Below are 15,033 nucleotides of genomic sequence, written 5' to 3' on the forward strand. Positions count from 1 at the left end.
TGAACAGACAATTCTCTTTCCTGGTGTAACAATACAAATGTAATCAGGATGTTGCAGAGGCTTTACCTATCTTCACTTGAGTGAGAGCCTGTACTGCATTTAGCTAGGACATATCATTTTTTACGGTGGATATGAAGATGGGTAAAGACATTTTGTTGCTCTGGTGACAAACGCTGTCTAAAGCACACATCCACTAGCACTGACACCAGCTCACTCTGCATGGTACATGTTGTTTATATACTGAGGAATACAATATGAAAAGGATGCCACTGGGGACTGCCCACTTAGGGCAATTTGACCATATTTTTGGGGAGAAAGATTTACTTTCTCTGGGCTTACTAACAGGAACATAGTATCCTGCAATGAATGAAACACCTTGAAATGTGCTTGCTCTTCACAAGGTTTAGGTTTAATAAACCTACTAAAGCTACTGTAAATGTGTGTGTGTATAATAGTGCAAAAGAATATTTCTGAATGTTCCAAATTGCCCTATGTACCAAAGCAGTTATGTATATCACAATTGTAAGGAGAAGGACGTATTGTGAAGCTCTCTGTGGCTGCTCTGGGATCAGAGGGCTTTGCAGGTTACTGCAAGATATACGTTAAAATGAGCTTTTTATATAGGCCTTTGTCGAAGCAGATGATTTGAGCTTTTATCATGAGTCAAAAACACATTTCAGCTTCTTTTCAACTACATTTCAAAGCTAAGGAAGAGCTAAAAGAAGTATCATATCAGTAAATTAGATGCCTAAATTGTCTGTTGTATTACTGAGAAAACACCATGAATAATAATAAGGAGGCCAAAAGGCTGTGTAAACCTCAATAGAAAGAATGCCTTTGATGTGAAACATTTCTCTTTTTCAGCACTCAGACTTCTCTCTCTTTCACTTCAAAAGGCTTATGATCCAAATTGAATAGCAGCATTTAATAGCCCGCATGGATACTAACCGATCTGACTTACAGAGCTTTCAAAGTTGTAAGAAAATCCAGAACTGATTTTAAGCTCCCTGTGCACCTCTTCTCTATAGCCTGATCGAGTATAAGCTACAGAACAAAAAATGCGGAGTGTTTGATAACGTGTGTAGATGAAAGTGCATCTTCAGCTGGTTATTTTCCACTTCCTTGTCAGCGCTGTGTTCTCTTACACCAGCACCCTTGGAACATCAGAAGGGGGAGCTCTGCTGCCTGAGTCAACAGCTCACACCAACCAAAAAGCACAAAAAGCAATATGCAGCCTATGTGGCCTTCTCTTTTATCTAGGCTGGTGCTACAGACAAAAATAAAGGGGGAAGCTGTGCAGGGGCTAAAACCTGAAGACACAGAAGCCAACAACCTCAGAACTTACATCTGGCTATGGACCCCTAAGCAAAATAGTCAACGTGCCTTGAACAAGATTCCTCCTTCCTTTTCTCTCCTGTTAACTCATTTTATCCCACACAAATATTATAAACATTGTAGCTGGAGAATCCGGTCATTAAAGCAAAAAAAAATTGTCAGGAAACACAAATCCACATTACCCTAGTGATAAACATTTTCACTGAATATTAAGTGAAAGATTCAAAACATGACTGTCACGTCAAACATGTTTTTCATTCTAGGTACTTCTCTGAGGCTTACAGTATAATTAAATTGAGAATAATTTTAAGCTTCTATTCATGAAAAAGCAATTTGAAAAATCCACTGATCCACACATTAAGGATATCTTGTTTTGCATTGCAATGCAATTAAACATCTTCTATGAGCAAAACAGGAAGAACAGTAATAATTCTAAGTGCCAAATTATATTGGAAAAAGCTTGAATTTTCATTTTGGCATTTTCCCAGCAGGTTTTTCTTAAGGAAATAAGAGGGAACATTTAGAAACATGCACATTACAGAGTCTGCTTGAAATTCTGCAGGGAAATGAGAGTATATCCCACTAAACTGGCACTGGCTTAAATTGTGCTTCTGCAAGACAAATGAAATTAGACATGTTGTTTCAAGCTTTATGCCATGTCAGACAATATAAAACTAAAAATGCCCTTGAGTCAATCAGAAAAGTATATTCAGCATAATTCACCCATTCCAAAAGGCTACTGAACAGGCAGGAAACAGTGGTGTGCTGGTAGGCTTACTATGGATAATATCACAGATTTAATTGCTGAATTAGTAGGTAAAATCTCCGCAATCTACAAGAAAAAAAAATCTGACTTAACTGAGATCATGGTTTTATTATTTTTCTGAAGTACAATTCATAAAGCATTCCTTCAAGGTTTACTATAAATTTAGAAGAAGGAAGGCATTAACAGTATCTTCTCATCAAACTAGAACAGAATGTACGAAGTTACCTGCTACATACTATAAACTGAATATCCTGCTGGAGACAAATGGTAGGGGAAGATAAATCTTGCACAAAAAAGCATTCATACATTTGCTGCTTTCTGCATGCTGTATCTTAAAACTATTGTACTTCAAAACATAGATCCTATGTGATAAATAAAATATTTTCTTTTCTTGGCTATCCAAGACACCCTATCTTGGTGTGAAGGCATTCTTAACCTCAACATAAAGATCTCTTCTGTTACTCACTGGCTTTTTTCCTCTTGATTATTCCAGGTCTCAGAGGTCACTAATTCAGTTGCACAGGTGTATTGGGTTGATGTTAGCCATGTCCACTGTTTCCTGAAGGGACACTTACCACACATGCTCCTGTGATGTCATCACACACATCTGCGTGACCAAAGCACGTACATGGTGCACAGACTCCACCAAAGATTGTGCCATTCACACGCCTGTGTCGAGGCCAGCAGGACTGCAAGGAAAGTTAGATAAAAAGTTAAACTCTTGTTTGAACAGAGGAAGGAACGGATTTTTACAATTTTGTTGGATTTGATGCTTGCACACACAACAAACATACTTGCCAAATGAACAAAAATACCAACATTTCTCTAGAAAATTCTTCTTTCTGATGCTGTCGCTTTGCACTGACCTTAGCCTTAGCAGCAGGTGTGAGATTAGAGGAAGCTTTAACTTGATCATTCTTCTGAAATGGTAAAATAAAGCAGAGAAATGAAGAACTGAAATATGACAGCATGAAAGCAAGAAGCAGACTGAAAAACAGCCAGAAGGTGAAATACTGAAGGAGAGAGAAGGAGGAAAAAACCTCAAAACAACAAAAATGTTCTCTGAGAAGTTCAGGCGCAAAGAGCAATTAAAATACCATTTAGTCTTGTTAGGACTCCAGCAAAATGCTACACTGAAATAAAGCACAGGCTGAAAACTAGGCTATCCTTTTATTTACAAATTGTGCTCCTTAAAGGATAGGGATTTCCCTTTAAGAAACTGCTCTGATTTTTTTTTTTTAATGTAAAATTCAAATCAATATTAAATGTATGGCCAGTAATTTTGTAGGAAAGGTGACACCATATAACTGTGATTCATCAACGAAAATACAGCTACTCCATTTGCTCATAATAAGATGTCAAGCAGCAGTCTTCCTTACTATATATCTCACAAATTACTTTATAGTTGTTTTTTTTAAATGGCTTTATAGCAAACTATCCTTCTACAGTAGGACTGCTCATGTGATCCAGCAATTTTGCATGAGATAAAAAAAAGTGCATGACAGATTTATGACCTTCAAAAGCATCTGGATAATACAAAGAGAAAGTTTAGCACTGATGGAATACCAGAGTATCATTTAATAAAGAAAATCCTTTCACCTTCATATACACTCTCCAAAAAGATAACAGACTCTTTTTTATAAAAATAAAGATGTCCATTTTTGTCTTACTCTTGAAAAATTGAAAGTAATCTAAAGATTAATTGAAATTATTCTTTAAAAAAATTTCAAAACCTGAGATATTACCCTTATTTTTCATTCTTTGCATTCTTGGTTACACAATCCTAAAAAAACTAAAAAAATTTGTAAATACAAAAAAATAAAAATCTAAAGTTATAAAATCCAAAACCTAAAAACAGGTTAAAAGAAATGGCTGTATTTTACTTTCTGTGGCATGAGATGCAAGTGGTTTCTACATAAATCTACAAATATTTTCCCTCTTTTGGTGACTGAAAATAATATGTTGTGCACAGATACAAATGCTATTGCTCAAGACAAGGCTCCAAAACTCACTAATTTTAAGAGCTTAGACATGAAATTTCAATAGCAGGGCTCAGAACAGTACTAAAAGATTACAGATTGAGGTCTTAAGAAAAGAAATTATGTAACTGTCAACAGTTGGGAAAGCTCTTGACCATCATAGTGAAGCAGGTTAAGCACAACTCCTTCTGCATTAGAAGTGAAAGAGTACAGAGAATGGGAACAAATCTGAGGGAGAAGAGCAATTAGATGTGAAGATGTTGACAAAAGCAAGAAAATTCATCAGTGGAGCAAAGTAACTATCACAAAGGGGTCCAATTGGTATTAGAAGTTTAAAATTTTATCTGCTTTACCTGTCCTTATGGTGTTTCTACACACAGAAAAAGGTACAGAAATTTATTTGGCCAGAGTCTCATAAAAAATAAATTCTGAATTTATATAATGGAAAATCTTAAAAGAGACAGCATAATTTAAATTGGGTTGGTTGTCTTTGGAAGACCGATCATGTCAAAACATTCATAGCATGAAAATAAGAAAATAATAGTTGTTTTTAGTGCAGCAGCATCTATGCCAGGTACCATATCATCATTATGCAGGAGACAAATACATACATTAAACCAAAGAATGAAGAGAAAATGGAACTGAAAAACTGCACAAAATCAATAAAATATGATGCTCTGCTTAGCTGAAACTGGCAGAAGTAAAATGAACAAGGCTGAAAGTACACAGAAGAAGAAACAAAAATGGTAACTGGGGAAAAAAAAAAAGGGATTTTCAACTTCTCTTTCCATACTTTCTTAACTATTGTCTGCCTGGAAATCTTAAACTTCACTTTTTTTCATTTTTTTTTCCATGCCCACTAGCATGTACAGAAACTTTAAATTTGCAGCTATATTTATGCGCTTTCTCTTGTGGAGTATGATCTTAAGTATGTATCAGATTTCAGGGACTGTTTACGATTGAAGAAAAGGTTTAGCACTGAAGGACATAATGTTGGACAGGCAATTTCAGCAACACCAGGACAGGAATTCTACCCAAGCCCTTCAGCTTCTACAACAAAAGTAGATACTGAAATATTGGCAATCAGGGCTTTTCCAATTACTCTCTTGGAAATCAGGCTTAAAACTACACTGGGAGAATAAATGGACAAGTGAAAAGAGTGTGAAACACAGTGGTACTGCATCTAGCATTTTTCTTAAAATAATTGAACAGACAGACAATGGCCAGGCTTTAAAATTATTTCTCAGCTGAGGTAAAAAATATTCTTGTCCGCTTATTTTTCCATCTGTACCATTTTGGGAGTGATAGGAATATCCATTAATTCCTTCAGGCCTTCTTTCCATGTTAGTTCATCTAGCCCCAGCAACAAACAACCACACTTGGCATGAGACTAGACTCTAAACCCTAAATATCACATATAAGCATGAAATTTTTTAAAGAAAAAGAGAGTTGACAAGCAAATGCCTAGAGTGCCTGTGTAAATGGCATACTGCTTGTAGTTTTGTGAAGCAGAGCATCTTGGTGTTTGAAACTATTTCCTTAGAGGCAAAGCTTTTGAAGAATGTTTTTTGGCTTCTATTCACCCCAAGCGATGCCCACGCGAGGTAGTTAATCATATGAATACTTGTATGAACACATTCTGTGTGAAGTAATGGCTTAGTTAGCAAAGTGGGCATTTTTCTGAGCATTATTATTGGTTACATTATTATCTGTTACAGGAGCAAAACAATGTGACACAATCCTCAGAACAAATGCAATTCTCAACAACTCCAAGGCAAATGGCAAAGCCCTGGGAAAACAAAAGAAGAAATTCAACCCCATTAACTCAAATAAATTGATCAGTCTTTGCTGTGCACAGGTCAGATAACTGCCATTTTCCTTCTAGTTATGTTCATCCATTTGTATTATCAAATGGCTAAGGAGTACAAATATTGTTTCCGCTTCCTTTTTATGAACCAAAATGTCTTTTCATACGTTAGAAATCATCACATGTGTAAAATTTCAGATTTTAAATATTATCAGATATAATGAACCATCACCTGGAAATAAAGGTAACTAGTCAAGCCATGGCAAATTCCTAACAAGAAGGGACAGGTGTCCTATTATTTTCTACCAACACAGGTCCACTGTCTGCTTCCACCTAGCACAGTGTTAGCAACATTGAACTAAACTGCATCATGATACTCACCTCACAGGAGGTACCATCATAGCCTGGAGGACATTCACACAACTCCACTCCAGATGCTACCTTTCTCCCCCTTGAAGTGTGGTCAGCAGATTCCATAATAACGCTTCTTAGTCTGGATGTAACAGAAATTAAATGGGCAAAACAGGAAATTAGATGGATATGTGCAGCTGAATGCAACGAACACTTTATAGGGACATGCAGTGGCTTGTTTCTGTTTTCCTGCCTAAGAATTAGGAGGTTTTCATATTCATCAATTTCTTCCTAAACTATATGTCTGTAGGCTTGTTACTATTTTTGTTCATCATGTGCGCGAGATTATGGTCAGATACCCACTGATAAAAATAGATTAAAAGTGTCTTACAGCACTGTACCAGGCTATTCCTGGCCTGCAAGCCACATGTGCCAGCTTGCATTGCAGCTGCATATAGAGCAAATCTGACACTAAGCAGGGTCTTCAAAATTTATGAACCACTAGTCCAGCTTTCTAAAATATTACATTACTAAGTTTTGAATATAGGGTATTTTTACTCCGGAGATTTGACCTCTGGAAAAGATGTCAGCCCTGTCCAGAAAGATTGAGGATCTAAGTATTATGCATATGAAAGAAAAATGTATGTTCATGAAACAAAAAAGAAATCTTCTGCCATATACCCTGGTCTCCCCAGTGCCAGAGAAAAAAAGTACCAAGCAGCTGTTGTTTAGGTGAACACTGACCATGATTTTTGTTTCAAGAGCATGCAAGTATGATAAGAGAAATAACAGAAGCCTTTTGATAGTCTTACAGCTATTATCAGAAACAGATGTAATTTACCTCAAGAGTATCTTTCTGTGGAGAAAAACTGAGATTTGGGAGTTTAATTCTTACGAGAATTCGAAGGAACATTAACGTATTACAGAGGCTAAATTACTTCTATTTTCACCCAGTAATCTTAACAGAATGTTCGATAACTAAAGCTACTTCAAGAGCTTGTTTTGAAGTTGTGTTCAGCAGAAAATACCTTTCATTCATGACATACATTTTATCAAAAAGGTTTTTTCCCCCTTCATAATAGGGAATTTATCTTTTGGCTGCAAAAAATCCTGAAAATTATTTGGATGACCTTGGACAAGAAAACATCCAAGAAAAATATTTTGTTGTTGCTACAGCGGTTGGAGGAAAGCTTAAGACAGAATATTTTCCCACTCGATTTTATGACTACTCCAAGTAAGTTATGATTACTCCAAGTAAGTTAAACAAGATAATGGGGGGAGAAAAGGGAAGATTTCTTAAATTAAGATAGAAGCTTCAGAAAAACAGAATTTCTACCATCACTATGAATATGACTGGACCTTGGAGGGACAATCATTGTGCATAATGCAGTTAGAAACTTCAAGTTGATTTGGTGACACTAGAACCTCTGTAAAAGGTTCTTGATACTGTTTTAAGAGAAGGATGCTTCTTCCTATCCAGATCTTCAGTAAATTCACTCTGACTTTTCAGTATATCCCCTTTGCTCCATTGCTGTACATTTATTGCTGTACATTTATTTTGCAATCATTCATTTGAATTTTCTTTATTACAAGATAACCAATCTCTAGGATATCAGATATCAAATAGTGACTATTTTACCAGTAAAAAAATTAAAAATTTTAAAGAAGAAAACCTTTTAATGAAGAAAAATTTTTTTAATGAAAGGTCAAATTTAATTTCTCCTTTGAACTACAGCTAGCTCCCTCTAAGCATTGATCTTGGAACACAGAGAAGCACTAACACACAGAAACAATCCACCCAGTATTATCCCACATTTGTATTCACTGAATTGTTCCAATTTTCATTACATTCTGCTATTTGCTAAATGGGATTTTAATGTGTTTAACAGTTTTTAGCATTAACAGTTACTCAGTGAGGAAAGCTACAGTGATTTTCTTTTCTCCCATTTTGATGTTGCAATTTTGATTCCTCGATGCCATTCTGCATTCATTAAAATACATAATGCTGGCAGAAATGGAAAACTGGATCCTGGAGATGCACGAACAATTTGAGGTTAGACATCAAGACCAAATATTTAAGCTGACTGTTACTGTCAGCAGGCAACTGTTGACTTCTAAAAACAAACAAGATTAAAAGGGAAGGGGACATTTCAGGCAGTATCACACAGTTTACTGTCTGCTGTGCCAGGCATCTGAATCACACTGGCTACATAAGGCACATGAAGTAGTGACCCAATCATTGCTCATTTGTCTTGAAGCCAATTCTGCATATGGAAAAAAACCCCTGGCCTCTTCTTCCCTGTTTCTCCTCGTGTCTAGTACTGACTCCTCTCTATGTGGCTGCAAACAATCTATTCTCTTCCACACTCCAATTTCCAGTGCCTATCTGCATGTTTGCAACACTTACAATCAGTGACCACTCTGAATATTGAAACTGAATAAACAGTGCTACTAAACTTTCTTTGAAGCACAAGCTAACAGTATTAGATCTAAAAAAAACAGTAAGAGAGCGGTATCTTTTCTTGGCCTGTTGCTTCTACCACAGACGGACTTAACTGCAACCATTTGGAAGACCTTTCAAAAGTTAGAGGAAGATTGGGTTTTAAACCCAGAAGCTGGGTTCACTTTCATATTGATTGCTGCATTTCTGTATTCTCAATTTTTAACTGACTTGATCATCTAATTGCCCATTCCTATAAGAAAGCTTCCTAATTATGCCATGGAGCAATAACAACACTGCAAGCTTAAAATTACCTAAAAAATGTACACAAAACCATGCTTGAGTCAAACCCAGCATGACTGCATTCATATTGTTTAGTGGATACTTGAAAACATAACAGATTAACTAATGTTTCTAGTAGGTTAAGCTAAACAAGGGTAAAATTAGAATCTTTAAATTAAAGCTCTTGTCAACTGGAGACAGCTCTATTGAATTTTTAAGTCTTTTTCTACATGACTGCAAGAAAGTTACTTTATGCCTCCATTCTGGTCTCTTTTTAAACTCAGATTATAACAGCACCTTTGGAATCCTTACACATGTGGTGACATCAATTTTGAAAATTTTCAGCACTTAAATGAACAGGTTGCTTAATATAGCAATCTCTAATTAGTATGTTACATAATTCTGCTGGTGCTTTGAGGCAGAAATTGTCATTCATGACAGATCTAGTAACCTTGTAATATTTCTGTCTCTCTGCCAGACCCTCTTAACCCTCTCAGAGGAAAATCCTTCTGTCCACTGCACATACCTGTTTAAAGACAATAAAAGCCTTTTAGTTCATATCTACTTATCTGTTAAGGCTTAGCTCTACAGTATTTCTTTTCAAAAAAGTCTTCCTTTGGAGACCATCCTTTGGAGTCCTTAATCAGCCCTAGATATGACAAAGAATATCTTCTTCACTGGATCTACATTTTCCCTGAAGAACTAAATGGACAGAATATGGAGAAAAGGGTTATTTTGCATGATCTTAAGAGTGATGAGCACAGCTTTGCACCTAGTACGTTTCAGCATGAGTGAAAGTCAAAGAGAATATAAAACAATTGGTAATGAGGCACATCCTGAAAATTAGCAATATCTCTACACAGCAGATCATAAACTGGGCTGGATGGCAGTAGATGCAGTTGCTGGTGCCTGGAAGCATGAACTGTTTTGAGGAGACTTAACTTCACAAATTCCACCCTAACAGGTGGAACTATCTTTGCTACACCTAAAGATGAAAAACTTAATTTGTTTAATTGTGGTTGAAATTCCACATCCTCTCTTCTGTCATGCTAAACCACAATGAGCACCCTGAGAGCACTCAATAAAATTGTTTACTTTATTACACAGTAATACAGCAATCACTGCATTCTTCTCTGGTAACAGACATCAGAGGGACAGCTAGAAATGTACCAGCAATATAAGACCATTTCTAGCAAAACAAGTTACTCTTCAAAATCACTTCAGTTCCTTCCCCTAATCCCATTTTAACTCACTGTCTTTAAGGGACCAATATTCAAAACTGTAATGTCACTACACCTAGATGCTGATGGTTACCAACATGCACAGCCTAAATTATATGTGTTGCAGAGCTCTTCTCACAGAACATTTTAAAAAAATGCTCTCAGAAAATTATCTTTAACACACCACTAAACTGTTTCCAAAGGCAGAAGATGGACAAGACTGTGAAATGGTGAGGCACCACACATGACCAAATGGCTTAAGCAGTAATCTGGGATGCAGGCAGTGATATATAGTCTTCCAAATTTGCCAGACAGCTTTGCCTTACTTACAAGGCACATTCTATAGATTGTGCCAGTTCTGCGTGTGTGTGCTTACCTGAGCTCTACACTGCTGCCCAGAGGGGAGGGGATCTCATCCATCCCACCCACACTGTTCCACAGCATAGGCAGGATGGAGCCCTCACACGTCCAGCACTGCACTTTCATCAAAACTGCCCAGCCAAAGTGCCTTTTGTAGGAGAGCCCCCAGTCTCCTACTAGTACAAATGTCAGTACTCAAATATATGTAAACCTCTGATAACTGAAGTTTGCCTTTCCCATAATACTTAGTAACACCTTTGGCCCAAGGAAAGTCAGTCATACATATCTCCTTTGAAAGTTTGCATTTCCCCTATTATGCAGTAAGACCTCTGGCCAAAAGGAAGTCAATCTTACATATCTGCTTTAAAAATAGCATAAAAGACCCTATTGCTCACCCTAAAATTGCCCCTGCACTCCTTTAGTTTGGAAAATTCTGAGTAATGGTTTGGGGTTTTTTTTATTTGAATGAGAAGAGAGCAGAAGATCATCACTCCCTGAGCTCCTACTAGTCTCAGCTGTAAATTGTGAATTAACAGCTCATGGTCTGTTCATAGTGCATAAGAGGTGAGCTCTGCCTGGTGTTTTGGCTCTCCTCAAAAATCAGGGTGGGAAGCTGAGGGACCATGAAAGACTTTCAAACTGGATGCAGGGGGATGCAAAAGAATGCGAGGTTGATGACTGAATGAGCAAATTAGGAAGCAGTTTGGCCCAAACTCAAGCTAGTTATGATTCACAAACTTACTTACAGAGCTGTAATACATACTAATTAACCACAGGAGAAGACAGAGACCGAAAAGATATGAATTATTTTGCAGGGAAAAAATTTACACTGCTGAAGCTCAAATCAGAAAACTGCATGCTGTTGACACAACCTGCCTTTCAATTTAGGATATATTTTAATTACCTAAGTATTCAAATGATGGTTAGATTGCTGAAGAAATTTCACAGCAGCAAAAACTCTGTCTGTGCTCTCAGCAAATAATCACTAAATGTGCTATCAGCTCCTCCATTCCAAATTGGCTTATGCCACTGAATCAACTGATGTGCAGATTAGAGAGCATTTCAGGTTTCCTGCCTTGTGAGTAAAAAGCTACTATGCAATCAATTCCATTACACATTTTAAAAATATTACTTATGCCACCTAACTATTAATGTTAATCACACAGTATCAGGAGAGATGTTTTCTTCACCCCATCTGGAGTATTTGTTCACGCACTTAGAAAAATTTGAAATGCAAGATGAGCTTTACAGTTTCAAACACACTGCAGCAACTGAAATAGAACTGCATCATCTCATATGTCTTTAATTTTATCAGAGGACTCAGAAGAGTTCACATCAAATCAGTGAATCTGAGCAGTCCATGCAGCATCCTGACATAAATCAAGGGAAAGGCTTTGGGATTAGCCAGTTCTGTGTGTGGTACTGATTAAAAACATAGAAAATTCCCCTTGAGGCACTTTTCCAGCTTGGAGACTCAGGATATTATTCTCTGGTTCACTGTTAATGTGGCCCTGTATGGTCATTAAATGGGAAAAACGATATACAAGCAATATATCATTTCCTACTTCAACATGTTATTACCGCTCTCCATGATTTACCATGTACATGGGAATTACTGTGTTCACAAAATAAACATATTTATAGAACTGTCATTCATGCCTTCATAGTCCATGTAATTTCATTTTCTTAAAAGGCTGCTTCTTTCTGTTGCCTTCCTCCTCCCGTCTATCTAAAATGAAAAACATACTAACAAAAGTTGAAAGTGTAAATGAATGCTATGGATTTCATGGTAATAAATGAGAGTGTTTTAAATTACATCAGCCTTGTTCTCTGAAGAGAGAAAACAACTCTTTTGAGAAGCTGCCTGTAGCAAAGGGACCCGTTCCTCACATTCACCTGTAGATGGCATTCATCCCATTGCTGTATGTGGCTCTTATGAGGATCCTCTTCACGTTTGCAAGGATAGTCATGAACTCCCTCCTGCTGACTGGAACATCAGTGCCATGCACTGAGAAAGATTCTGGTTTCAGCACAATTTCTTCAGTGTGCTCTTTGGAAGGCTGCAGGTGGATTATCCCTTTTGGAGTGCTGATTTTCAAGTCACCTCCCTAGAGAGAGCCATGAAAGAGAGAGATTTAAACATGAAAAAAATCTTGGAAAAAAGCCCATTGGGGTACATGATTTATTGAATAATATATTTTAGAAGAATGACAAATATCAGGAATAATATTCACGTTTCATAAACCTGAAATGGGCTTGCCTGATAGAACTGAAAAGCAGTGGAAAAGCAAGTTTGGGTGTTTCAGATAAAACCTACTGTCATGGTGCAGGCTCTACATAGGCAAAAGCAAATTCATATAATGCTGAGGTGCAAAAGAAGAGATCTACTGAAAGAACGTCAAAGTGTATCCTCAAGTGACCAACTAATTTATTTCCTCATGGATGAACAGGAAGCATTACAGTTTTCTAAGTTATTTACAATACTTGCAATAATACCAGAGACTCCTTGAGATATTGAAACTTTTAGTTTTCTAAAGTATATCGTTTTCTCACACTAGAAAATAACTGAAAGCATGTGCACCCTTCTGTTTTGTGTCCTCAGCCATCAGACTTTACACTGAACATTTGAAAAACCAGGCCATTTTCTCTTTCTCTCTTTGTCCCTTTCTTTTTATTTCTTTTCCTTTTTTTTATTTTTTTTTATTTCTTTCTTTAGCTGCAAATACTTTACCTCTATGATGACATCAGATTGAACCATGAGTTTGGCTGTTTCTTCCTCTTCTTCTTCTGTGACGTCATAGGAGACTGTAAATTTCAGATGTCCTCCAGCAGCTGCTACCTGGGGAATTAAAAGACAGAAAAAAAGTCTAATTAAATAAAAGAAAATGGGCCTTAACCACCTGGGGGCAGTTTTCTTGAGCATCAGTATATTTCTAGGGTTGCAAAACCACATGCAGATCCCTGAGGATTACAGTTGTTGAAGGCTGCAAATTCCTTAAACCCACAGACTAACAGAGACATTAGAAACAGATATGAAATCTGTGCAAATTTCCACTAGATACCTGCATTAGACTTTCAGTGTATTTGTTCAGTTATATGGTTCTCATTTAGGCTGGCCTCTGCATCAGCAGCCTTAGCAACCTACAGAAAATTCAGTAACTTCAGTTCCATTGCTGGAGCAAACTACCAAAATAGAAAAAAAGGCCTGCAATGTTTTTTTTTCAGAATGAACTGTAACCCAAAGTAAGAATTTTCCCTGATGGAATGAAATAAATTTACTTTAAAAGAATGCTTCAGCCCTTTCACTCAGTTTGACCCAATCTACAATGTGAGAAGTCAATGACCAGGCTCTTGTGTCATGGCAATATATGTTTTCCATGCTCTTTTAGCCCCCAGGATCATGGCATGGACACAAGTTATTCCATTATAAATGGAATGTAGTATGATGCAAATACAAAGTTGCAGACTTGAATGACAGAGTTCACCACAGAAATAATGCTTTCTGTTAATTGATTGGAAGCAGCATAAGTAAATAAAATCCTGCAAGAACTATACTTTAGGTTTTAAATGCATCTGCCTCATACTTCATTGCAATGTGAGCCTCATCTCTGAGAATATTAAAATCACAGGGATTCTTCTGGCCCTTCCAATGCCTACTGCTGAGCACAGAGCAAATTTGTGAATCTTTTACAAAGCGAATAATCTCGTTATTGTTAAAGACATATTTGTTCATCATATTGAATGTTTTTGCACACAGTAACAAAAAGCAGTGAAAGTCAACATCTTCATTATTTTAGGATTCATCTAATTCAGGGGTGAAAAAAGGTTCCAGCATTTAAGGCCTGGAAATCAACTGAATATGAATTAGTGATAAAGGTATATAAAAACCCCGTATCTGAGGCTGTAGAGCTAATTTTTAGGTTAAAGCCAGAAAATTCCCTCCAATTCATAACCTGGATCTTGGACTACACAATTGTAGGATCATAGAATATCTCAAGCTGCAAGGCACTCATACTAACTTGGTCACTCTCCCCTTGACATACTTTAATAGTCTGATGTCCTTGAGGTGCCCAAAAGTACACACACTGCTTGAGGTGAGGTTGCCCCAGTGCAGAGCAGAGCAGGACAATCCCCTCCCTTGCCTGGCTGGCCATGCTGTCCCTGATGCCCCCCAGGACACGCTTGGCCCTCCTGCCTGTCAGGGCACTGCTGACTCATGCTCAACTTGCCACCAACCCAAACCCCCTGATCTCTTTCCACAGCGCTGCTCTCCAGCCTCTTACCTCAAAATTTGTGTGTATAAGCAGGAGTACCTATCCCAGGGACAGAATCCAGAACTTGCTTCTGTTAGCTTTTGCTGGTGATGGCCCAGCTCTCTAGCCTGTCCAGGTCTCTCTGTAAGGCCTCTCTCTCTACCCTTGATGGAATCTGCAGCTCCTCCTAGTTCAGTCACTAGCAAACAGCAGCATCACTTGTTTATCTACATAGTGTCC

General features: G+C 37.4%; 1 protein-coding gene across 1 annotated transcript in view; it reads right to left on the minus strand.

The window, feature by feature from the left end:
* LAMA2 (laminin subunit alpha 2) overlaps positions 1-15,033 on the minus strand; it is a 334,914-nt gene that overhangs the window by 142,235 nt on the left and 177,646 nt on the right. Inside the window, exons 13-16 of the mRNA XM_054514228.1 lie at positions 13,272-13,379; positions 12,437-12,648; positions 6,269-6,380; positions 2,677-2,790 (exon numbers count right to left, since the gene is read on the minus strand). Coding sequence (XP_054370203.1) covers positions 2,677-2,790; positions 6,269-6,380; positions 12,437-12,648; positions 13,272-13,379 — 546 coding nt within the window. The remainder of the gene's footprint in view (positions 1-2,676; positions 2,791-6,268; positions 6,381-12,436; positions 12,649-13,271; positions 13,380-15,033) is intronic.

The sequence above is a fragment of the Molothrus ater genome, chromosome 3, assembly GCF_012460135.2.
Source record: "Molothrus ater isolate BHLD 08-10-18 breed brown headed cowbird chromosome 3, BPBGC_Mater_1.1, whole genome shotgun sequence".
NCBI lineage: Eukaryota > Metazoa > Chordata > Aves > Passeriformes > Icteridae > Molothrus > Molothrus ater.